Source organism: Phocoena sinus, chromosome 9, assembly GCF_008692025.1.
Source record: "Phocoena sinus isolate mPhoSin1 chromosome 9, mPhoSin1.pri, whole genome shotgun sequence".
Taxonomy (NCBI): domain Eukaryota; kingdom Metazoa; phylum Chordata; class Mammalia; order Artiodactyla; family Phocoenidae; genus Phocoena; species Phocoena sinus.
This window is the reverse complement of record NC_045771.1, coordinates 91,297,291-91,323,219: the sequence shown is the minus strand read 5'-3', so window position 1 is coordinate 91,323,219 and position 25,929 is coordinate 91,297,291. Positions and strand designations below refer to the sequence as shown.

Genomic DNA, 25,929 nt, shown 5'->3' with positions numbered 1-25,929 from the left:
CATCACTTCTGAGATGTGCTCAGAGCAAAGATCCCATTTTCCCAAGGTAACTACTGGATTGAGAACTAGAAACTGTTCCTAGTACAAGCCATGAATATTACTGGAACATTTAACTTGCTAATCAAATCCAGTTTCCTGGGTCACTCTATGTAATAATTAACAACCCAGAACTATGAGAGAGGTTTGCAGCCAGCGAGTAGATTAGACTATCGCTTCAAGCCTCTGGTACAAAGATATTGCCTGAACCTTGCTAGGTTCAAAATATAGACTAAACAAGAAGCGCTTTTTCATTCAATAAGGACCCACTAAGTGCCAAGTATGGGAACTCACAGGGAGATGTAGCAAGGAAGGACTTCAGAGGCTCCCTAGGAGTGGAACTTGACCTTTAAAATGGAGAAAGACAGACGCTGGACTTTTTTAAAAGAGTAAAGGAGGATTTAAAAAATTAAAATATTGGTATACAGAAAGTCCTTTTTCTCCTCCTGGCTAGTGCTAAATTTCAGCATCCTTAAAAAGGTGAGGACGTAACACTACCAGCTAAGATAAAATTTTCAAGATAATCTTGAAAATACAATTTTAGATGGATTGCTATAAGAGATGAACTTCCTTTTAATTAAGGAAAGTTTTTCTAAAACTTAGTAACCATCAACCACTGAGTGTTAGTTGCCTACTCAATTTGACATTGGTGACTTTCAATAAACATTAAAAGAAAAGCAGTCTTAATACACTTCATTTAAAAAAAAATTTTTTTAATTTATTTATTTTTGGCTGCATTGGGTCTTCATTGCTGCATGCGGGCTTTTCTCTAGTTGCAGCCAGCGGGGACTACTCTTGGTTGCGGTGCGCGGGCTTCTCGTTGTGGTGGCTTCTCTTGTTGTGGAGCATAGGCTCTACTGTGTGGGGTTCAGTAGTTGTGGCACGTGGGCTCAGTAGTTGTGGCTTGTGGGCTCTAGAGCGCAGGCTCAGTAGTTGTGGCTCACGGGCTTAGTTCCTCCACAGCATGTGGGATCTTCCCTGGCCAGGACTCGAACCCGTGTCCCCTGCATTGGCAGGTGGATTCTTAACCACTGTGCCAACAGGGAAGTCCTACACTTTAAGTTTTACATGCCAGTGTGTTTTTCTCTAAGTATCTTGTATAAAATATCTTAAGTATTTCTATAGTAAAAAGTTGTAGTCATTTCTTAAACTTCCACTTATACAAATAAAAATGTTTGAATGTAACTATTATAGGTGAGAAAAGCTAACCAGAGAAACAAAAGCCTTTACTTTTGAAGGCCTTAAACCTTACCTGTGAATTGGCAAGTATTTGTATTTTTTAAAATTCTTACTGCCCTTTAGTTAGGGCACTCATGAATGAAGGTAAAGATAGGATACACCAGAAAAATGAAACTTGGGCTCATGACTAGTATTCAGATCTTAAGGTGTTTAACTGACTACATTTAAGTTAATCCTGCTATAAATCTGGTTTTTTTTTTAATTGTCAGAGCTTTCCTGGGGCTCCCTAGCCCAACCTCCGACATTAATCTCTCCTGCTCATTTTTAAATGAGGTTAGCAACCAGAAGTTAAAACTCCACAAACAATGAACTGAGAGGGCTTGCCCCAATTAGGGTGTTTCTATGGCCTTTATGTTAAATATAGGTTAGAAATTTAAAAAAAAAAAAAAAAAAAACCTTGGAATTCATGGGCATAGGTAGGGAGGCACTTTGTTTCTACCCATCTCCTGTTGGATCTAAACTATCATCTTGCTGCTTACGGGGAGGTGAAATGCAATGTGTGTGCAGCCTTGCAGAAAACCTGTAACGAGCATGGATGGGGCCTGCCTACACCTATTTTAGTGACTATCTTAAAACACTCAAATATTGACTTGGGTACTCTCTCACTTGTGACATTTCTTTTGAGATATCTAAGAATAGACAGGTGACTATTTTTAAGACCATGTTGATAAAAAAGTGCCGGAACCAGTCAGGATAAATTATGTTGCAGTTAAAAACAGAAGACAAAAACCTCCCAGTCTCAGGCTAAAAACAGCAAATGTTTATAACTCTCTTACACTACATATACAGAAAAATTTATGGCTAAGGTAATATCTGCTGGCTTCAGGCACCACTGGATCAAGATAATCCAAGATGATCCTTAAGGATTTGTCCTATTGCATCCCGTAGTTCTGCTTTCCTCTGTGTTGGCCCCAATCTCAAGCAGCCTCTACTAGTTCCAGGCAGACATCCATATAACTCCAAGTCTAGGGAGAGAGGTATTCTTCTCTCCCATGAAAATTCCAGTAATTCCCACAAAAATCCCGCAGGTCGGGCTTCCCTGGTCGCGCATTGGTTAAGAATCTGCCTGCCAGTGCAAGGGAAACGGGTTCGAGCCCTGGCCTGGGAAGATCCCACATGCTGTGGAGGAACCAAGCCCGTGCGCCACAACTATTGAGCCTGAGCTCTAGAGCCCGCAAGCCACAACTACTGAGCCCACGTGCCACAACTAGTGAAGCCTGCACACCTAGAGCCCGTGCTCCACAACAAGAGAAGCCACGACAATGAGAAGCCCGTGCACCTCAATGAAGAGTAGCCCCGGCTCACTGCAACTAGAGAAAGCCCGTGCACAGCAAGAAAGACCCAACACAGCCAAAATGAATAAATAATAATAATAATTTTATTTTTTAAAAAATCCCAGGGCTTCCCTGGTGGCGCAGTGGTTGAGAGTCCGCCTGCCGATGCAGGGGACACGGGTTCGTGCCCCGGTCTGGGAGGATCCCACATGCCGCGGAGCGGCTGGGCCCGTGAGCCATGGCCGCTGAGCCTGCGCGTCCGGAGCCTGTCCTCCGCAACGGGAGAGGCCACAACAGTGAGAGGCCCGCGTAACGCATAAAAAAAAAAAAAAAAAAAAAAAAAAAAAAAAAAAAATCCCACAAGTCACCCTAACTGGAAATCTTAAGTTGCATACCCATCCCTGAACCCATTACTGGGAAGAGGGAGATGGAAATGCACTGATTAGCCTGGAGCCCATGGAGGGATAAGCCTCATCCAGTGATGTGGGTTGAAAATGTGGAAGGACTAGTCACCTCAAATCTAGGAGCTGGGGCTTCCCTGGTGGCGCAGTGGTTGAGAGTCCGCCTGCCGATGCAGGGGACACGGGTTCGTGCCCCGGTCCGGGAAGATCCCACATGCCGCGGGGCGGCTGGGCCCATGAGCCATGGCCGCTGAGCCTGCGCTCCGCAACGGGAGAGGCCACAGCAGTGGGAGGCCCGCGTACCGCAAAAAAAAAAAAAAAAAAAAAAAAAAAAAAAAATGTAGGAGCTGTTTCTTGATAAAGGGATGTTAATGCAAGCCCAAGCAACAGTTTCTATTGTATGGGTCCCAGACTGAAACTGCCTGACTCAGCCCCTGATGTTTTCCATATTTTATTACTGGTGACAGTAATAATCTTGTATGCTCTCTAAATGGCTATAAGTAAGGGTTATTGAATTTTAGTTATTCATCCAACAAGTAGATATTGAGTGTACAGTATACCAGAAACTGTGCCACCTTATGGGAATACAAATTCCACTAAAATACAGTCCTCGCCCTCAAAGAGCTCCCGGGGATTGGGGCAGGGGGAGGACACTCAAAACTACAAATGAGTATCCTGCATATTATAGGTATGTAGATGGTACTGTGACCTTTGTCCTGAAATTTACTAGTCATCGAACCTACTTTTCTAGATGAATTCTGAAGCTTGTAAAGTACACTTAAATCTAATTTTCAAAACAGCAAAAACCTAGTAATTTTCATGAGAACAGTGTTAAGTAAATAGCCAGGTTTTAGGACCTAATGATCAAAGTCTAGAATGTGATGTCTTTGTTTCACTGTCAACCCAAGAATTTAAAGTGAGACACATAGGTGGCATTCCAAGATGATAAAGGTGATCTTTTTTAAAAAAATTATTTATTTTTGGCTGCATTGGGTCCTTGTTGCTGTATGCGGGCTTCCTCTAGTTGTAGAGAGCAGGGGCTGCGCTTCATTGTGGTGCGTGGGCTTCTCATTGCAGTGGCTTCTCTTTGTTGTGGAGCACCGGCTCTAGGCTCACGGGCTTAGTTGCTCTGTAGCATCTTCCAGGACCAGGGGTCAAACCCATGTCCCCTGCATTGGCAGGCAGATTCTTAACCACTGTACCACTAGGGAAGTCCTGAGAAAGGTGATCTTGAAAGCACATCTTGGATTTTTTTTTTTTGAACGGAAACAATGCCTCAGGGCGACAACTGTCATACATTCTTTTTAGATGGAACGGCCAACAGCTGGCAATCCCATCTGCCATTCAGAACTGCTGTAGAACTCTCCAGTGAAGATTGCCTTAAGCTGAAGCACGTAGTGCCAAGTAAGTAAGTTCAGGGACAAGAGGCCCCTGTCAGCAGGAGTGAAGCATTGTTAGGCTTCACTAGCAAAAGGGATTCATTCCTCCTAAACTGTAACATCTTCAGAAATCAGAGGAAGTTGAATGAAATATAACAGAGAGAAAGAATTTGTTCAGGAGTGAAATTGGGAAGCATTCCTAAAGTGAACTCAAGTCTGGTGGTGATAGTCTTTTTGTCTTGGACTGGAAATTTGTTAGGCGAAAGTAGATATTTAAGATTTAAGAAGGTTTTTAAAACATGGAGACAAGTCTTGATTTACGTTGTTTCCAGAAGCATTTATTGAGCACCTAAGATGTGCCCCATGTCACATGAGACAATGTTTATGCACAAAGGAATGTTACACGATGATGGTATTTGTCTCACTGTCAATTGGGGGAGATAAGGGCATAAACAAATAGTTACAAGATTATGTCATGTATGCTGTAACAGGCTTTTACAAGGTGTTGGTAGACAGAGCTGGGAGTGGAGAAGAGGGAGGAGAGAAAGTCATGTTTAAGTAGAAGCGTTGAAGATGTGCGGTAGCTCACTAAGTTGATAAGGTCAAGGAGGGTCCATGTAGCAGAGAAATGAAGGTATAATATGAGGCGTACGTCTAGGGAACTTCAGGAGGCTAACGTAGGCAGGGGGAAACCATTGAAAGCTTTTGAACGAAGGAGCGATGTGATCAAAGTTGTGCCTCTGAAAAATCCTTCCGGCAATGTTATAGAGGGTTAGGCTGGACAAGGGAAGAGTTTGGCAGTAGGAACACGAGCCAGGAGGCTCCTGCTGGCTTTCAGACCAGATGTGAGCAGAGACTGAACTAAGGCAGCGTGATGAGGTTGGAGTGATGGGGGCAGGATGGCTAGTTGCCACTAGAGTAGAAGTGACGGGACCTGATGAAGGGAGGAGGTGAAGGAGACAGAAATGTCCAGTGTGATTCCCAGGCTGAGCTGGCTTCAAGGGTATGTGATCCGTGCAGCCTCACAGGGCCTCCCACTCAGAAGAGTCCCTACTGGCACCATCTTGAAATCACTGATAATTTTTGAATGAGGGGCCCCACGTGCTCATTTTCCTTTTGTACTTGGTCCTGTGAATCGTATGGTCTGTCCTGTTCCCAGGTTTCTGCGTTCAGCTAAGGGTGGGGGGATCATGGTACTAGCAACTGCAACTGGAAGCAGAAGAGATGGGTGGAGGGATGAGTTCAGTTTTGCAGCCCATGTGCCTATGGGTCATCAACGTAGTGATGGTCAATAGGCTGTTAGAAATTAGATGTAAATCGCAAGCCAGGTACATGCTAGAGTCATCCATGTGGGGCGTACCAAGGCCAAGGTGGTAGAGCCCTGGGATGTGGATGAAAGGGTATAGAGGAGAAAGAAGCTGGAAACGGAACCTTCGGGAGCATTAATGTGTAAGGGATCGGAGAGGGAGAGAGAAAATGGGGGTGGGGGGCGGAGTCAGTCCTTTGGGAAATTTTTAGAGGGAACTGTGTCCTGGAAGCCAAGGAAAAGTCTTAAGAAGGGAAGAATTGTGAGGAACACATGCCACAGAATTATCAAATAGGGACACTGTCCATTGCATTTGGCAATTAGAGGGTTGGTGGTCATTATGGAGACCAGTGGTGGAGATGGAAGCCACATTCCAATGGGATGGAGGAGAAACCAGGAGGAAACAAAAGTGAGTGCAGACTATCCTTTTAAGAACCTGGGCTGTGAAGTCAAAGGGAGGAAAGGAGTAGAGGGGTGTGGAGAATAAAGGTTTTTGAATTTTTTTTTTCCCTGTTAACACGGGGGAATCGAGCAGGTTTGTGTGTGTGAGAGCACTGCTCTCAGGAGATGAGATGAGGGCACACTTTCCAGGGCAGAAGTACAAAAGATAAAGGTGGGAACGGAGACAGACACATTCGTAGATGGAGTGGTCAGAATAGATGCATGCAAAAACAAACAAAAACCAACAAATCTAATTTTTTCAGTAATGGTAAGTTTACCACTGTAGGTGAAGTGTTAAGGCACACAGGGGACTTTCAGAGCGTGTTGAAGGTGCTTGCCCTCTGGGAAAGGACACTGACCTGCGACAGACAGAACTGCCGAGTAGAGGAGAGGGTTCAGCTGCTGTGAGAGCAGAGGCCGGTTTCCCCCAAAGAGGCAGAACCGAAGGCTGCCTGCAATTGGTATGGATGAAAAACTGTAATCAACTTTGGCCAGAGGGAGAAGACATTTGCTTGTGAATCTTTTTTAAGTTCTGAAGACCCTCCATCACAATATTAAGACCGTCGCAAGGGCACCCGCTCTCTCGGTGTTCAGGGCTGCGCGCAGATAGCACCAAGGATCCTGAGCATCGGGTAGAGGCAAAAATCTCCAGAGGCTGCAGCAGGGCAAGTCTTGATTTGGTGAATAATTAATGTATCACCGAGACGAGACCTAAGGCCTCCCTCCGTGGAAAGGATGTAGATAAACTCACAAAGCAGCTTACTCGATGGTCTAATGATTAAACTTCCCTGGGCCCCTATTTCATTGCAACTAAGTTAAAAGCTGACCAACTGGCCACTTAAACGCTTCTCCCTGGCGTGATTAATTGGGAAACCAAATCTCCTGACTGGACTAACAGCTAACTCTACTCCCCTCATTCCAGGGAGCACTTCTGCCCAGAGGACTAAAGAAAGCTCAAGCTCTGATTCCAGCCATTGCTAAGGCAGCAGAATTGGGTTAATTCACAGAAGGGGTGGCAGAATCACACCACCAGCCTCTCTTCCCTCTCCAACCCCTAGAAGGGTAAGCGTGTATTTACCCCTTATTTAAAACCAGACAGGTCACACGCAGTGCTGCTGGAGACCCGACGTTAGAGGCTTGCTCGCACGTCTCACCATTTGTACACCATGGCATTCCTGTCTAGAATTTGCGATGTTGTGCTTTGTGGAGGTTGTGGACAAGTGTGTCTCATGAGAGACTTCCAGCTTCGTGGCTGAGTCGACCCTTTCACGGTAAGATGGGAAAAAAGCGTCACTACCAAGAGCGGCGTTCGAGAAGTTACCTGAATTCGAGCCATACGTCTGGATTTAGGTAAAAAGTAGATTGAAAAAAAAAGAGAGAGAATTAGATGGGTAATTGAATGCTGTGGCCACCTGGGTAGCAGGGACTCCAGGCAGGTCCTGAGCTGGTGCGCAAAGGCAGCGGAGCGAAGAGCACTTTCCTTCGTTCGAATGAAGACATCAGAGCTGGCGCCCAGCCCGGGCTCAGCAATACATGGGGGCTTCCCTGCTTTCTCAGGAGCAAACCTGCCAGGTCGACCCTCTTTCTAAAGGGTTTAACCAGCCCTCCCGGAGCGCTGGGTGCCAGAGTTTATAGCCTTGGGCACCTCTTCATGACTCACTCCTTACAAATGTAAATGCACGAGCCAGTGCGCCCGTAGGTCCCAACCCGCCTCCTCGCCTGCGATCCGAGCACCTCCCGCCCCTGCCCTGCGCACCGCTTGGGACGCGCACCCTGCGGCCGCCCCGCAGCTCTGCGCAGGGAACGTTTAGTGCCACAGCCCCGCCGCGTGCACAGATGAGGCCTTAAAACAAAAGAGGCGCCGGGGGAGGGTTGGACCTGGCCCTCACCCCCTCCCCGCCAAGTCGGGGCCGCCCGCCCCCTCCGCCTCGGCTCCCCGTGTGCGCATGAGCAGAGGCGCCACCCTCGGTTCCTCCCAGGGCGAAACTTTCTAATTCCCTTCTTTGGGCTCCGGGGCTGCCAGGAGCCGGGAGAGCGCTCGCCCCGCCGGGTGAGGAGAACAAAGTGGCGGCGCGATTTTTCCCTCCCCATCCCTCCGCTTCCGTGGGAGCGGCAGGAAATGCGAGGGCCCCTCTCTTCTCCCTGAATATTTGCCTTTTTTTTTTCTCTCCCCCTCTCCAGAAAGGAAGACGGCGGAAAAGAGCCGGCGGCTCGGCGGCCGTGTCCTCCCCTCCTCTGCTGTGTCCCCTCGGCTGCAGGGACTGGCCATGGGGCGGCTCCAGATGTTCGCATTCAGTTTCTTAGGTAATTCCGAGGAAACGGTGGGGGAAGGGCGTGGGCTTGGACGCGGGGAAAGAATAAACCAAGCTGTTGGTCCCAGCTTCGGGGGAGCCTGGGGGATCGAGAGAGGGGCCTGGTGGAAATTCTGCGCTGGGATTAAGCGCCCGCGCCCTGGGTGGTAGCCGGGGACGGCGTGCGAGGATCGCAGGCGACTGCATCGCGGGGGGGCTGTGCCAGAGCTCCGGGTGCTCCCGCGGCTGCCTCTCTGGGCTTGGCATCTCCGGCCCTTTCTCGGTGGGTGTCTCCGTCGCTGGGGTCAGGCTTCATGGGGTGGAGGGCTCGCCATAAGCCCGTTTTCCGGGAGAGTGCCCCGAGCTGAGCGCAGGCTTCGTTCTGGGAACAGATTGGGGCCATGTGGCTTTAATTAAGCATCGCTGTTTGCCCCCGGATGGCGCCAGAAACAGCTGGACCGGTAGCGTCCCCGGAATGACGAATTGTTGAAGCCAATCCAAAGCCGCAGGGACTGTCCACCGGCCCCTCGCTCGGGAGAGTGGCGTCCCCCGCGGGCACCACCAACCCCGTCGCCCGGCGAAGCACCCGCGTCCTCCGAGCGTGCATGCACACACACTCACGCGCCCGCACGCTCAGATTTCCGCGCACACACACGCGCTGTCACGCCGAGGATATCCAGGCTGCCGCGTGCACGCGGGTTCACAGACACACACGTGCGCGAGTACGGGTGTGCGGCGTTTGGCCACCTGCCTGCCTGCGCCCAGGTCCAGGCGTGTCGAAGTGCCCGGAGCTGCTTTCCGGGCAGATTAGGGTGGGCGCGAGTGTAGGTGGGTTTCCTGGGAGTGATGCTCTCGGCTGCTGGACAAACTTGACGTCTCTGTTTCTGAATCCTCTCCACGTCCTGCCTTCCCGGCCTCGATCATCTCCCCATTGTGTCTCTTTTCTGTGTATCCTGCTTTTTTTCTGAATCTACTCTCTCCCCGCCCCTGCTTATTCCCTTTGCTGGGGCCCGCTCCCTGCTTGTGCCCTACCCTGTCGCCTGACCCTTCCACAGCCCTGTGCGGAGCCCAAGTGAGTGCTCAAGAACCCGAGTTCAGCTACGGCTGCGCGGAGGGCAGCTGCTACCCGGCCACCGGCGACCTTCTCATCGGCCGAGCCCAGAAGCTCTCCGTGACCTCGACCTGTGGGCTGTACAAACCCGAGCCTTACTGTATCGTCAGCCACCTCCAGGTGAGGAGAGAGATGGCTCCAGGCTCTGCGCGTGCGAGCCTCCTCCAGTCCAGACCGAAGGGGAAGGCCCAGGGGACTCCGCATCCTGCCAGCGATCCAGATAGGAAGCGCCGCAGCCAGGGAGTCCCGGGATTAGGCTGGTAGCTCTCACCCTTTTGCACTGTGGTGGCTCACAGTTTGCACAGTTGCATCCGCCAAACATTTCCTGCCGAGGCCACAGTCAGTGTGGAAAGGCAGGGCTGCAGACAGATCTGGTGGCCCCTGCCCCCAAGCCCTGACCTCTAAAAGACCCGGGCGTCTAAAAGACCCATGTCTTTTTTTTTGTTGGTTGGTTTGGTTTGTTTTTTAATCCTTTTCTCTTTGGAAATGTGTATAAAAGGTGGTTTAACCTCTTCTTTTTTATATACTGAGTGGTGATCTTGGGCTTTTCCCAAATCTTTCACTTGGATAAAGAGTATTCCAGCACTGACAGACACCTTGCAAGGTCACTCCGTCATGGAGAAAAACACTCCAATGTTTTTGTCTCCTCATTTGGTGCTGTTCCCATCTACTTCCATTAGATAGGAAAATCAGATGCTTGCTTTTTCAGAATGCCCTGGTTGCCATGGTACCTGATAGAGGAGGACCAAAATGAAATTTCCGAGTGTTATCGGTTTCTAAAAGTAGACCCAGATCCTAGCTTTCAAAGGTCACGTTTTTAATAAAACTAATTTTAAAAGAAGGCACAGGGCTTCCCTGGTGGCGCAGTGGTTGAGAGTCCGCCTGCCGATGCGGGGGGACACGGGTTCGCGCCCCGGTCCGGGAAGATCCCACATGCCGCGGACTGGCTGGGGCCGTGAGCCATGGCCGCTGAGCCTGCACTCCGCGATGGGAGAGGCCACAACAGTGAGAGGCCGGTGTACCGCCATAAAAAACAACAACAACAACAAAAAAAGGCACAAAGCATAAACCACCCAGAATCAAAATCCCTTTCCTTGATTTCGAGAAGGGAGGCAGGTATCTCTGGCCTCTAAAGCCAGCATAAGGGTTAATCTCCTGCGCAGGGCAAGTGCCAAGCCACTTGTTCGAAACTTGGTCACTGCACCCACCTGCAGATCTGCCCTTCAGGAGTGGGACAGGATACCGTGTGGTTTGCCGGCAGATGCCTTCAAATGGAGTCACGTTTACAAAGCAGGAGGAGAGCCCATTCTGGAGACCTGATAAATTAAACCAAAGGAATGTGGTAAAGTGGATTCCACTTACTTGCTTCCAGGTTTATACGGAGATGTCTAGACTGCTTCCTCCTGATTAGAAGGGAGGCTGTAATTAAACTTTTTTTAAGTTCTGGTAATTGTTCTCCAGTATTAGTTTCCTTGGCTACAAGTTACTGAAGGCAGTTGATGTTACCTTTTCTAATATTAGCATGTAAATTTTACCTAAAATATTAGGCTAACATTTACCTCCGAGGCCAGGACATCCTATAAATGAATCACCAGATCCTGAAACCAGCTTTGACCAGAAGGAGAATTGGATTATTTGCCTTAAGAGCAAGTAGAGCCAGACTCTCTGGTTTATGTCATTAGCCATGAAATTGTGGAGGACTCTTCACAGATATTAGAGCCTAAAGAAAGGCACTGGGTGTGTACTTCTCTCAGACGTTGAAAAGGTGAAAAATTGCGGCAGGAAGTTTAAGTATTCTGTCCAGGGTCCCATTGTATTCCTGACTTCTAGTTGGTACATCTTGCCAGTCTCTAAATCCTTTTGGGAGGAGGGTGATAAGTAATAGCTAAATAAATACAAACATAAAAAGTGCAGTCAGTTGATACTGTCCTTATAAGAATACCACCCTTGCTTAAATGTTGTTTGTAAGATGTGTGTGGGTCTCTATAGATTTCCATCTCGGTGTCACTTTCAGACCTAAGAGTAATATGCATTTCAGAAAATCTTAGAGAGCAAAGCGTTATGTGGAAAAGGGAACTTTAAGTGATGCTGTTTATAATTCACAGTGATGCAGTGCAATGAGGGCTGTTTTGGCTGTGACCCCCATTTTAGGGAAAAGGAAGGTAAGAAGAGAGAAGTTCAAAGCTACTCTAAAACGTAAAGTATATTTTTAGTTCGGGTCCAATTTGGCGTTCTTTGAATTGGTCCCAGTTTTCAGTGCTCCCAACATGAGAGTCTGGTGTCCTCTTCCTGGATATTCTGAGCAGTTTGTAGGCTAGCCTGCTCGCTGCCACTGCGAATTCACTGCTGGGGCAGAGGAGAAGCTAAGAAATCTTTATCTGTAGTTCCCAAAGCTGCTTAAATTCGTCTGCCTAATAACTGGTTTCTGCTTTATATAGGTTTTTGAAAATCAGGCCACTTGAACTGTTCTCTTTTTATTTTCAGTTTCCTTTATGTCAGCAAAAATTCTCTAAAAGCTCCTCTGCAGTTTGCTTCAAGAGTAAACTTCTCCAGCTATTGACTGAGATTAAGACTTAAGCCTAGAACTTTCATTTTGATTAAATTAATAGCTTGTGGAAACAATGCCTCCTTCTACTTTTAACCTTGAAGTTGCAAGAGAAGAGGAAAATTTCAGGAGTATTTCACACTCAGTTAAGTTAAAAAGTGAAAGACGTATGACAGGTCATTTAAGTAATTTTGGCACATGCATTTTTCTTGAAGCAAGTAGGTTGGGTTTTTGTCTTGTGGGCTTGATTTTGGTGTGTGTGTGCGTGTGTGCGCGCGCGCACGCGATTGCTTCCTAGACTCATAGAACTGACTTTGCTTTCAGGAGGACAAAAAATGCTTCATATGCAATTCACAAGATCCTTATCATGAAACCCTGAACCCTGACAGTCATCTCATTGAAAACGTGGTCACGACATTTGCTCCAAACCGTCTTAAGATCTGGTGGCAATCCGAAAATGGTACGTGGTTGGTATGGGGATAAGTTCCAAGGAGTGTGACTGGTCACCTGGAAGGGGTTTACGGACTACTGGGTGTTTGTAATTACGATTGGTTTCTCTATCCTGGAATTATGGCCTTTGACAGATTTACTGCCTGAAGCACTAACTTCTCTTGGTAAAATCCGATCCTTCTTCCTGAAGTATGCACTTCCTATAAGAAAGAAGTCTTTCATGCGAGACCAAAGGAGTATTTCATGGTCTTCATACTGAGGGGGCCTTGGGGAGCGTGGGCATGGGCCGGGGGCAGTCTGGGGAGGGCGTGGGAAGGCCCTGCATCATCTCAGGCCCTTATTCCTCCACAAAACAGCATTTTTGATTTTCATCAACCCCAAAGGAAAGGGCAGAATCAACGCCCACCATCTTCTTTCCATCTAGAGAACATTTAATCGTAGTACTCTGAGTATACATTAGGTGTAGTTTTTCAGACTCAACGTGGATAATGACCCCAAGTCAGCTTTTCCAGTGAGTGTGTGAATCCCATCGTTTTTCCTTTCTTTGCCTCTTGGGTTTTGGTTTAATAAATTCATCAAATATGATGTTACTGTTGCGGTACAACTAAGCCCAGATCAGTTTTGCATTTGTTTCAAACTTGAATTCTGAAATTTGAGGCTTAAAGGTAGAGTTAATGTTTGGCATTAACAATGTTACCATTAGATCTTTTGTTTTTAATTAATTTATTTTTGGCTGCGTTGGGTCTGTGTCGCTGCGCGTGACCTTTCTCTAGTTGGAACAAGTGGGGGCTACTCTTCATTGCGGTGGCTTCTCTTTTTGTGGAGCACGGGCTCTAGGTGTGCGGGCCTCAGTACTTGCGGCATGTGGGCTCAGTAGTTGCGGCTCGAGGGCTCTAGAGCGCAGGCTCAGTAGTTGTGGCACACGGGCTTAGCTGCTCTGTGGCATGTGGGATCTTCCCAGGCCAGGAATCGAACCCATGTCCCCTGCATTTGCAGGCGGATTCTTAACCACTGCGCCACCAGGGAAGTCCCGACCATTAGATCTTTTTTTACAAAACATTTATGAGAAAGGACTCTCAAAGAAGTGAATCTAAGCCTGGGCAGAGAAAGCCTGGGACTTCTGAAACCATATAGGGCTTATGACAAATGTGGGACGTTTCTGACTGTCCGCGTTTTTCCAGTGAGACCGAAAGACAATTAGAAGAAGGATGCCTCAACAACAGTATCAAGTCGATAGACAGTAAAATAGTTCATCACGTGCTATTGTTCTAGAGGAGGGTTTTTCTTGGTTACATCAGGACTTAATCAGTCTCTACAACTTTGAGTTTGTGGGACAAAAGAGGCCAAATGCCAGAAAGAAGGGATTTTCAAATAGAGGGGTTTGAGGGCGCTGTCACTCTGTCACAGGAGATCACACAGATGAGATTAGATGGATGGAACTTAGTTTTAGAAAGTCAGACTGCATGTTACTGTCCCCTCTCATCTCTCTGCTGTCTGACAGGTCACAAGTGCAGAGTTTGTTTAGGAATGTGATTTTATCTATTTATGTTTTGTCCAAGATGAGCTTTACGTGACGTGACGTGTTAAATTTTCAGTGCTCAGGCCCAGAAACAGTCTTGGAATGTGCAGCTACTTTTAACTTACCTCTCATGATGCTTTACTCCTAGGTCCGACAGAAATCAAGTACACCATAGAAGAAGGATCTCATTTCTTTTCTCTGTGGATTTTTCTTCCCATATTTAAAAAAAAAAAAACAAAAAAAAAACCCTGCAGTGCTTTATCAGGTTAGGAATCTAAAATGGAATGCACTTTTCAAGCCCACATTGCCGGATACGTTCTTATGTTACAGAACTGGTCCTAGTCTTGCTTGTACTTTACGCTATTTCGTTATCTCTTCATTTTAAACAAATAGTGCAGGTTTTTAAAAGCCTGGGAAAGGAGAGACAGATAGTTGCTTAGCTAACCTTGTCGTGGAGAGTAGGTTTGTAGTACAGTTTCTTTCTAATAAGTTAGATAAGGTTAGTTAGCACGGCTATGTTTTTCTTTAACATTCCAACTAACTCATATCCGTTCCAGTGACCACTTCCCCCCCACCCCCATCCCCAATTGACTTGGCAGTTGTCCAGTGGGAGAGTTTATTTCAAAAGTCCTACTGATTTCCCGAAAATACACCAGCCTGTGACATCATTCATCCCGACACATTCCTGTCTTCCTGCATTTAAGACTTCTTTTGCTTCAGAAGATGGACCCCCAAAAGCTCTCTCCAGCACAGGAAATGTGGAAAGGTCTCCTTCACTAAACAGGCAGGCTTGAGGGCCCAAGGGATTGGGGAGGAGGTGCTTTCTGTCCCTGGAATTCCAGTGGATTGACCCCCAGGGCATAGTGCAGAGGCTCATTTGTTTGTTCAGGCTTTCCCCTGAAAGGGAAGATGTTAGTATTTGTTCTGGGCCAGTTTATTTATTTGACCCATTCTTTGTCTCTTTGGCATTGTTTCTCAGTTGTGGAAATGCACCCAAAGGCTTCTCCATCAGGGATAGGTTTTTCTAAATTGGAGTGTAACTCAGAAAACGTGGTGGACTCGTATTTGTTTTCTTTGCTGCTGCACAGAACAAAAGGAATATGTTTGTGTGGACTGGAAGAGGATTGTGTTCCTGGGCTTCAGACAGCAAAGCTGAACCCCTGCTGTGCACGGGAAGTGCCCCCTCTTGTTTTGCCTTTGAGAGAGACCCTTGGCTTAGTGGGTTGGGAAGACTTTTCATTTTTTTCCTAAGCAGAAGATGTCTTTCTTGACAGCAACTAAAGGCTGTCATTCTGACATTCTGCCAGATGTCTTGTTCCAGGGAACACATTCAATACGTTGAACTCCAGACTGATTGATGAACAACTGAAGAATCATTCTGAGATGTGCTCCATCACCTGAATCAAGCCAGGGTTTTATCATTATTTATCTTATCTTCAGCTTAAGATGGACCACAGAGAGAACTCCTATGCGGAGCCTAAGGACACTTGAAGAGAATTGTCTCAGTTGTTCACAGATGTTCCCGTTTACCTTGCTGTTTCCTTTTGTCTTTTCAAAAAAATCTCCTATAGGCGTGGAAAATGTAACCATCCAACTGGATTTGGAAGCAGAATTCCATTTCACTCATCTCATCATGACCTTCAAGGTAAGGTCTAACTCTCACAAATTCCCCTTTCAAAATGGATGGCTGTTGCGGGTTGGCCTCAGTGGGAACCTAAACATTATTGTTGCTATAAATTGGGATAATTGAACAGCTTTTCAACATGGGCATGAAGAACTATGCTTAACAGATACTCTCTCTTCATGGCAGTAAGTAGAGAAGAGCCACTGTTCTAAGATGATTTGACTGTAAACTTTTAATTAGATATCCGTTTATTTCCCCATGGAGACAGGCAGCTTTGACCTGCTCCCAAATCATAATAAGACATCTGGAGAGTCAGTCCCTGCTCCCTTGGGTTGATGTTTTAATGCTGACTTCGGTAACTGAAAAGGAAGTGTATTATCTTTGGTTTTCAAAGTTTTGCAAAATATGTGGGAACGGTTTTTGAGTTCCTTAAGAAATGTGCTTGCCTTCTTCAACGTGGATTTTTCCCATCCTTTTTCTTTGAGAGATGTAAAATGACTCCAGGACTAGGGAATGTCTGTGTACAAAGTCCCTTTGTTTCTTCTTAAGCAGCTGCCTGGAAATGACAGGCTTCACATGGCTTAAAGTACATGTTGGTGCACACAAAACCTATAATTTACTTATTGCTTCTCAGATTAAAATCACTTTTGAATCGTTTTCAGTTGGGGGCCTTATCTACACCTTCTCAGGTTTGGAAAAGGTGCCAGGGGTAGGTTTACGGTGTGGGCGGGTAGCCATGAAAGTCTTGCTTGTGTCCTCTGCCTAAGCCTGGGCGGCCAAGGGCCAGGGGTGGGCGTGGAAGTCACAGCGTGACTAGGAGGGATGCTGGGATGCTGGGCTGCTGGTCCCCAGGCCTGAGCTCTTCATCCCCTTGCTCCTCCACGGGAACCTGCTGTTGCTGGTTGGGGTGGGCGGGAGGAAGGTTTACACGGTGGCACCGGGTCCCGCGAGGGATTAGGGAGGACTTTTCCTAAACCACGCCTTGTCCCTTCATTGGCCATATGCTCAACCTGGCAGTTAGAAGTGAGACTCAGCTTCGGATGTTGCCTTCACCTTATGGGACACCTAAAAATACTCAGAATCGTCTTTATGAATGTTTATGGTCCTATCTTTTACTTTGTTCATTTTCTCCTTTTAAAAGGTAAAACTACCTTTTATGGGTAGTTCGTTTATATCCAAAAGTCGGGTGGGCACATATCCTGTAGTTGAATACTCATTCAAGTGAGTACAGTGGGCCAAAGATGAAATTCTGTGCAGAAGTGCTGAAAGTCAAACAAAGGAGGTGGTGATTAAACTGAGACCTAAAGAATGGGTACAAGTTGGCACAACTCATCCTTTGGGCCCCTAGTTCGCGTGTGAAAAGCAACATCTACAGGATTGCACAGATTTGGGTGTGACTCCCCATTTCTGTCCCTTACTGGCGTGTGTGGCCAGAGCTTCTCCTTCCTCTTTGGTAAAATGGGAAGAAAAGTAACGCCTGCATCATAGGGATGATCTTACCACCCTGGCGTGTAGTGGGAGCCTGATTGCTTTTATATATGCTGATGCTTGGCATGTAGTAATTGCTTTACAAATATGGCCTAAATAAGTGGATAAATGAATTCAGTCATCTTCTGTTTGTAAGAAACTGCCTTAGATTTTAAAGATAGCATGTTCCTGCTCTGCGCTGTCCGGAAGCTCCAGTCTTCTAGGGGAGAAATACGTACTTGCGAATAACTTAAAATGCAAGGTAGGATGTGCTCACTGCTGTAGCAGAAGTTCGGATAAAGTACGTGGGCAGGGAGGAGAGTGAGATTCATTTTTGCCCGGGATAAAGGAGAAAGCTTTACGAGGAGGGGACTGAGATTGCACTTGACCTGGGCCAGGAAGAGTGAGCGTGACTTCAGGGAGAGCAGGTAGAAGAAAAACCCTTCTTGGCAGTGTGAGAGCAAAGCTCTAGTGGTGGGACAGTTCGGGCAGAGTTTGTTCAACACTATATAGACGTGCCTTGAACTTGGGCTAGTGAAGGGAGGAGCGGGAAGTAAGGTTACATCCTTGCTGAGGGGTGTGAACTTTATAGAAAATGGGGAGCCATCGACAGGAAATGAGACCTGTGTTTCAGGAAGGGAGCCAAGAGGAAATACAGAGGAGGGCCTGGGGCATGGAGACGAGAGGGCACAGAGGCAGGGGGCTCTCAAGGTCAGTGGTAAGGGGGAGCTGGAACTGACTTAGGCAGGGGTGGTGTTAACGCAAAGGCTGCCTGTGGCTCTCAAGTAGGAGGAAGCCTCCTGCTGCAACCCGGAGTCCTGGCAGTGTGACTTGGAGAGCTTTTCCCAGTCCCACGTTGCCCCTTGCTGCCCTCTCTGCTACCCTCTGCTACTGTTGCCTTGGAGAGTCATTGCCGAGAGGAGAGCCCTTGTTTTCTAAGGGAGTCAGTCGGACCCTTTAGAATCAAAGACTCAGCCATGAATTGGAGAAGGAGTAGAAGCAGAACAGCAGAAGGCAGGGATGAATCAAAAATTACTGAGATGTCCAAGCTGGGGAACTAGGAGGGTGGTGATACCATTGAGTGGTGAGGACAGGAAGGGGTCGAGGATGAAGAGTGTGTTTATTCCTTTTTTTTTAAAATTTATTTTATTGAAGTATAGTTGGTTTACAATGTTCTGGTAAGTTCTGCTGTATAGCAAAGTGATTCCATTATGAAAACGAATGTATATATATATTATTTTCCATTATGGTTTATCACAGGATATTGAATATACTTCCCTGTGCTGTACAGTAGGACCTTGTTGTTTATCCGTTCTGTATATAATAGTTTGCATCTACTAATCCCAAACTCCCAGTCCATCCCAACCCCCTCCCCCTTGACAGTTACAAGTCTGTCTTCTACGTCTGTGAGTCTGTTTCTGTTTCATAGATATAAGTTCATTTGTGTCGTATTTTAGATTCCACATAATAGGTGATAGTATATGGTATTTGTCTTTCTGTTTCTGACTTAGTGTGATAATCTCTAGGTCCCTCTGTGCTGCTGCAAATGGCGTTATTTCATTCATTTTTATGGCTGAGTAGTATTCCATTGTATATATATACCACATCTTCTTTTTCCGTTCTTCTGTTGATGGACATTGAGGTTGCTTCCATGTCTTGGCTTTTGTGAATTGTGCTGTTATGAACACAGGGGTGCATGTATCTTTGAATTATAGTTTTGTCTGGGTGTATGCCCAGGAGTGGGATTGCTGGATCATATGAGAGTGTGTTTGTTCTAACTCGTGTTTGCGTGGACATGGCTGTTTACTAAGTGGATTAGATTTTCTTAGAGTAGCAAAACCCAGTTAGCATATCCACAGTCTGTTTTTGTTCATAGCCAAAGGTTTCCAAACTCACAGCTCTTTCGTTCAGTATAAATTCAGAGGCAGCTATGCAGCAGTGTGAGGCCTGAGAAGGTCAGTGACTCAGCAATGAACATGGAAAGGCTTCCCTTCTGTAGGTAAAATGTGTTGTCCCAGTTTCCAGCAGTTTCCTAACTTCACAGAAAATTGGATAACTCGTCAATGGCCTTTTGGGACTCAGAAGGTCCCAGAAGGGAGAGAGAAGGAAGTATAACCAGGACTGGCTATAAGGCTTTTCCTCTCTGCTGTCTTGTGCCACAAAGACATCAGGCTAGTCTCTCTCCAGAGTGTTGCCACCCACGACGCAGGTCCCCTGGGGAGTTTGCCTTGGTACAGTTATTGGGTTCCCCCCCCCCTTTTTTTTTTTTTTTGCAGTACGTGGGCCTCTCACTGTTGTGGCCTCTCCCGCTGCGGAACACAGGCTCCAGACACGCAGGCTCAGCGGCCATGGCTCACGGGCCCAGCCGCTCCGCGGCATGTGGGATCTTCCCAGACCGGGGCACGAACCCATGTCCCCTGCATCAGCAGGCGGACTCTCAACCACTGCGCCACCAGGGAAGCCCTCCCCCCTTTGTTTAAAATTTTTAGTCTAATACTCTCTTGGGTTTAATAAAGTATCATTTTCTCATATTTCTGAATAGGTTAAAAAAAAAACCTGAGCAACTAGTAAATGTATAAGTCAAGGAATCTGTCGAAATGTGACTTTCCCTTACCCTTGTCTCCTTTTATCCGTGAGAAATACCATCAGGATTATGAAGGATGGTGCAAGGAGAGCTGGACAGGTACTAGTTTTCACCCTTAGTTGTCACCCAGATTTCTGTCAAGCATTTGTTTTATTTTTTTTTATGGTCCTGTTCAAGTTCTTGTATTGGTCGTCTTGGCCCCCAACATTTACTCTCTTTAAAAATTTTTTTAATTTTTATTTATTTATTTTTGAGGTACGCGGGCCTCTGACTGCTGCGGCCTCTCCCGCCGCGGAGCACAGGCTCCGGACGCGCAGGCTCAGCGGCCACGGCTCACGGGCCCAGCCACTCCACGGCATGTGGGATCTTCCCAGACTGGGGTACAAACCCGTGTCCCCTGCATCGGCAGGCGGACTCTCAACCACTGCGCCACCAGGGAAGCCCTATTTTTATGTATTTTTAAAGGTTACTTTCCATTTACAGTTATTAGAAAATATTGGCTGTACTCCCTGTGTTGTACAACACAAAACATCCTGGAGCCTGTCTTCTATCAAGTAGCTTGTGCCTCCCACTTCCCCGCCCCTCCATCGCCCCTCCCCCGCCCCCCACTGGTAACCACTAGTTTGTTCTCTGTATCTGTGAGTCAACCACTGGTTTGAATTCAGAAGTGAGTGTCTCTGTTGAGCTTCCGTTTGCTGAGTTGCCTTAACTTTCTTGATCTTCCTCCATCGTCATCTGACTGCCACTTCCCGAAAGGCACTTACCCTGTTCATCACTGTTAAAGCTTTTGCCTATTTTTAGTGCTCATTCTGCTTCATCTCTTTTTCCCCGTTGCCCCTGTTCACCACAGCCTCCTGTTTCTCCATCCTGCCTCAGTTTCCAGAATTCTTGTCTTTTTCCTCCTTCCTCTCTGGCATCCATTTTTCAGGCTTCTATTACACCATTAGCCAGTGAGGCAAAAAAGATCTTCATTCAGCCTGGATTTGAAAGGGCTTCAATCAGTCAGGACTGAAATCTCTCTGCCAATACCTGGCGAGTTAACTAATGTCCCTGAGCCTCGATTTCCTCATCTGTCAGACAGATGTGTTGTTAAGGTATATTAGTTTGCCAGGGCTGCCATAACACAGTAGCACAGACTGGGCGGCTTGAACAACAGAAATGTATTTTCTAGGGTTCTCAAGGGACAAAGTTTGAGATCAAGGTGTCGGCAGAGTTGGTTTCTTCTGTGGCCTCTTTCTCCCCTTGACTTTTAGATGACTGTCTTCTCCTTGTGTCTTCACCTGGTCTTCTGCCTGGACCTGTCTGTGTCCTGATGTCTTCTTCTCAGAAGGACACCAGTCATATGTGATTAGGGTCCACTCCAGTGGCCTCACTTTACTTTAATTACCCCTTTAAAGACCCTATCTCCAAATACAGTTATAGTCTGAGGTACTAGGGATTAGGTCTTGAACATCAGAATTTGGGAAGGACACAGTTCAGCCCGTAATGGAAGGTTAAATGAAATAATGTGATTAAAGTTCCCAGCACCCTTCTGTTGTCTTCTACTAGCGCTTTGTTGATGTTGGAGCACTGACCTGGCTCTCTTTTATCTTGTCCTTTTCTTTTTGAGGGGAAATTAAATATTTGGAGGTTTCAAATACTGTATGTATATAGTGCCTCCCAAATCCATGTTTCAAGTTCCATTCTCATAGCTGAGTCCAAGACCACTGTTTCCAGTTGTCCAGTGGGCGTCTCGATTCTGAGACCTTGCATGTAACTCGACCCAAACTACATGCCTTTGCTTCTCTTCTGTATCTGTTAGTAGTAGCACACACGCCCACCTGCCTAAGCTCAGGGGTTCCTGTTTCTTTCTTCTCCCTCCCTTTCCACTGGAATCAAACTGATCACCAAGTGCAATTCGGCGTATTTTACTTCCAGTAAATTTTCAGAGCAGGCAATCCCATCCCTTTATCACAGTCCACACGGTAATGCTTGAGTTAAGACCTTCATCTTTTTTCTGTTCACTTGGTTCCCTGGTCTCTTGTTTTGTCCATGTCCAGTAACTGCCGGAGTTGCTTTTCTGAAGTGCAATCTAAGCATTTCATTGTTGACTTAAATGTTTCAATATTCCCCTTCATTGCATAAAGATAAAGTAAACCCCTTAGCATGGCAACAAATTCCTTCCCAAGCAACCCCTCCTGCCACCTGTAACCACCTCTACCCGCTGTCCGGAAAACAACCAGTTACTGTTTTAAGATAAGTTTGATGCCATCTTCTCTCTGAAGCATTCCCTAGGGGTGTGTGTGTGTGTGTGTGTGTGTGTGTGTGTGTGTGTGTGCGCACGCGTGTGCGCTCTAAGTGTACTCAGTAATGTTTCCGAGGTTCATCCATGTTGTAGGAAATATCGGAATTTCATTCTTTTTTATTGCCGAATGATAGTCCATTGCATGTATATATCACCTTTTGTGTGTCTGTTTATCCACTGATGGACACTTGAGTGGTTTCCGCTTGTTGGCGATTGTGAGTGAGCTGCTCTGACGGTTCATGTACAAGTCTCCATCTGAGTCCCTGTTTTCAGTTCTGTGGGGTGTGTAGCTGGAATTGCAGGATTCTCTAGCTTCTTGAGTTAGTAATTCCTTCCTCTTGTTTTCCCAAAGCACACCACATGTGACTCTATTATAGTGTTTGACGAATTGTTTTGTAAATAATTTCTGCCCATTCCTGTACCTCATTGGACAGCATTAGTTACAGCATTTAGACCCCTGTCTGGTACTGAGTAGCTGTCATTACACATCTACTGAATGATTAAACGAATTAATGAAAGAAGGAACACTCAAGCTGTAGCAGTCATGTCATGGGCATGGTGGCTAAATAAACCAAAACTTGTATGCTATTAAGGCCTATTTATAATCAGCTTCTAAAGAGGAACAGCTTATAAATAAATAAAGAGGAACAGCTTACTAGTCTCTGGTAGGGTGGGAGAAAGTGCAAAATTTAGAGGCGAGACACTTTCCTGTGAAAAGAGGCTCCATGGAACAGCTTGAAATATTTGAAATCCAGCCACAGTCTGAAATACCAACCACGCGCAGTCAGGGTTTGTGGCACACAATTGAATGATATTTTCCTCTGAGATTTTAAAATACAGATTACCAATAAAAGCGTCCAATGAGTCTCTTCCACCCTGCCTTTAGACATTCCGTCCAGCCGCTATGCTGATAGAACGATCGTCCGACTTTGGAAAAACCTGGGGTGTATACAGATACTTTGCCTATGATTGTGAGAGCTCATTTCCCGGCATTTCCACCGGTCCCATGAAAAAAGTCGATGATATAATTTGTGATTCCCGATATTCTGACATTGAACCCTCAACGGAAGGAGAGGTTTGTTTGTTCTTTTTGTTTTCCATTCTACTTACAAATCTGGTTTTTGATCATTGCAAAAATACCAATTACTCTTATATCTATTTTTAGGTGATTTTTCGTGCTTTAGATCCTGCTTTCAGAATAGAAGATCCTTACAGTCCAAGGATACAGAGTAAGCTTGTTTTCAAATAAAAGCTTTAATGAAGAACAGCAATCATGGGAGAATGCTTACCCAGAGCACTGCTACCCAGAATCTAAACATCAAGTGCTAATTGCACCCTCTCCATTTCCTTCTTTCTTTGCAATGCTCTTGAAATTGGCAGTTATCAGTCCTCACTGAAGGGGAACACGTTTTGATAAGAGTAGCAGGTTTGTGTCATAAGACCCCAAACCATTATGCTGGTCATAATACCTTATTTATTGCTCAATATCATATATATATGACATGTGTGTATATATATATATATCGCATATATGATATATATCATATATTATGCATACATATATATAATTATGTATATACAGGTACAGATTAGGCCATTGTAACAAGGTGTCCCCAAAAATGCAGTGTCTCAAAAAAGTTGACTTCTCTCTTACGAAATCACCGAGGGAGATTTACAGATAAAGTACCGTTCGCTTGCTGCAAGCAGGCTTACCAGTTAAAATACAGGATGACACCCGGTTCAGTATGAATTTTCAGATAAATAACAAATCATTTTTTTAGGATAACTATATCCCATGTGATATGTGTGACTGGTACGAGCCTATTCCGTGCAATATTTGTGGTTAGTATAACCATGTGATATTTGGGACATATTGCTGCTGCAGTGATTGTTTATCTGAAATTCAAATTTACTGAGCATCTTGTATTATTATTGCCAAATCTGGCAACTGTAGCCATTAGGTCACCCAGGTTCCCAGGTTCCCTCTGTCTTTTGTAGTCTGTATCCACATGGTTAGACCTGGATCAACCCCACCCTGTCCTTGTCCCAACCTGTGGGAGCGGACAGGTAAAGAGCAAGCCACCTGAAGCCTAACATCACATCCGTTCACGCCCCATTGGCCAAAATTAGTCCCCTGGCTATACCGCAGGAGATGTGAGATGCTCTAGCTGGTGGCTGTGTGCACTCGCAAACTCTTGGCTAGAGCTCTTATTGTCAAAGGAAGAAGAGAAAAAAGAATCCTGGGGGAAAATTTGAGGTCTCAGCCACATTCAATGTGCTCATTAAGATGAGGGTTGCAGTTGCATTTCGCACATGAGTCAACTGAGGCTCAGAGTTGGACTCACACGCATAAAGTGACGTGGCTATTTAATGAGAGATCCTGAACGCACGTGTTATGATTCTTAGAGCAGACTGCTTTCCAGCATCCAGCAACCAGGCTCACGTCTTTACAGAAATACATTTTGATCTTCTTGGTAGGCAGAATGGGCTTTGGAATCCGGCACAGCTGGGTTTAAGTCCCAGCTCCAGCATATTAGAGCTCTGTGACCTTGGGCAAGTCATTTACTTACAACTTTTTTTTAGCTTCTACTTTTTCTTCTGTAAATGGAGAGTCGTATTGACCTTCTGGTTGTTGTGGACGTAAAATGAGTAATGTATATAAATGACTCACTAAGGTGCCCAACGCATAGAAAATGTTGGGTCTGTGAAGCTGCTGCCGCTGTTGGTGTCGTCACTGCCACCAGCTGTCACTCAGGCCTTCTGTAGACCGGGTCCTGCACCTCAGAGTGAGGATAAGGCCCCCTCTCCAGCTACTGAGGTGCGGTCAGTTGAGCAGAGGTGGGGTGAGGTCTTGCTGGTTTTTCTCAGTGGGGCATGGCCCTCCTTTGAACCAAAGCCCCGTGGCACTTCCCGGCTCACAGCAGGGGAGAGTAGAATGGAAGGAGTCCAGGGAATATTGCCAGAAAAGTGCTGTTTCCTCACTTAATTTTACATATGGCTCAGACCGTGTCTGGTCTGTAATTTATTAAATTCATAGAATGTACATTCTGTACATTCTATTGTCAAACAAATATTTATTTTAAAGTTTTTATTTTTAAAATTTTATTGGAGTATAGTTGATTTACAATGTTGTGTTTTAGGTGTACAGCAAAGTGATTCAGTTACACATGTACATATATTTGTTATTTTTCAGACTGTTTTCTCATATAGGTTATCCCAGAATATTGAGTAGAGTTCCCCGTGCTATCCAGTAGGTCCTTGCTGGTTATCTGTCTTGCATATAATAATGTGTGTGTGTTCATCCCAAGCTCCTGATTTATCCCTCCCCCACCCGCCGCCATGTTTCCCCTTTGGTGAGCATAAGTTTGTTTTGGTTATCTGTAAGTCTTTCTGTTTTGTAAATAAGTTCATCTGTATCATTTTTTAAAATTAGATTCCACATATAAGCGATATCATGTGACATTTGTCTTTCTCTGTCTGACTTCCTTCACTTAGTGTGATATCAAACAAATATTTAATGGCACATGCAGCCCTGTGCCACTTCTGAGTGAGCTCTGGGAGGCCTGCCCTCCCCGCTCTCAAAATCCAGTTGCGAGAAATGTCCACACAGGCTCCATGACCAACACCTCCTGGGTCCGTAAAAGGACTCACGGTCTGTTCCTTTAGGGTGAAATTTGTGGGACTTGGAGAATGTGCTGCCATTATAATTCTATTGTCTTCGGCTGTTAAATGGCATCAGAAAACCTATTCCTATATTAAAGAAGCATCCACTGTAACAGATCATGCTTTGGATTTACTTTGTAATCAAGGGAACAATATCTCTTTACTTGTCTCTATTGTTGAGGCCTCCGAAACTCACTTCAAAAGTGATTGTGCCTCTTAAAACAGCAGTAAATACGAGGCTTAGCTGTTGTTAAATATGGCAGGAGAAAGCGAGGGAGCTTATTTGCTCTGCTGAGGGCTTCCACAGAGATCACT

General features: G+C 45.9%; 1 protein-coding gene across 3 annotated transcripts in view; it reads left to right on the top strand.

Moving 5' to 3' along the window:
• The first annotated feature begins 7,815 nt into the window (after positions 1 to 7,815).
• Positions 7,816 to 25,929, top strand: part of LAMB1 (laminin subunit beta 1) — a 111,035-nt gene continuing 92,921 nt past the window's right edge. Inside the window, exons 1-7 of one of the 3 annotated variants that reach the window (XM_032643560.1) lie at positions 7,816 to 8,126; positions 8,258 to 8,380; positions 9,423 to 9,598; positions 12,348 to 12,483; positions 15,564 to 15,637; positions 22,838 to 23,026; positions 23,117 to 23,180. In XM_032643560.1, the coding sequence (XP_032499451.1) occupies positions 8,344 to 8,380; positions 9,423 to 9,598; positions 12,348 to 12,483; positions 15,564 to 15,637; positions 22,838 to 23,026; positions 23,117 to 23,180 (676 nt within the window). In that variant the 5' untranslated portion in view covers positions 7,816 to 8,126; positions 8,258 to 8,343. The remainder of the gene's footprint in view (positions 8,127 to 8,257; positions 8,381 to 9,422; positions 9,599 to 12,347; positions 12,484 to 15,563; positions 15,638 to 22,837; positions 23,027 to 23,116; positions 23,181 to 25,929) is intronic. The other 2 variants (XM_032643558.1, XM_032643561.1) reach the window with 2 other exon arrangements.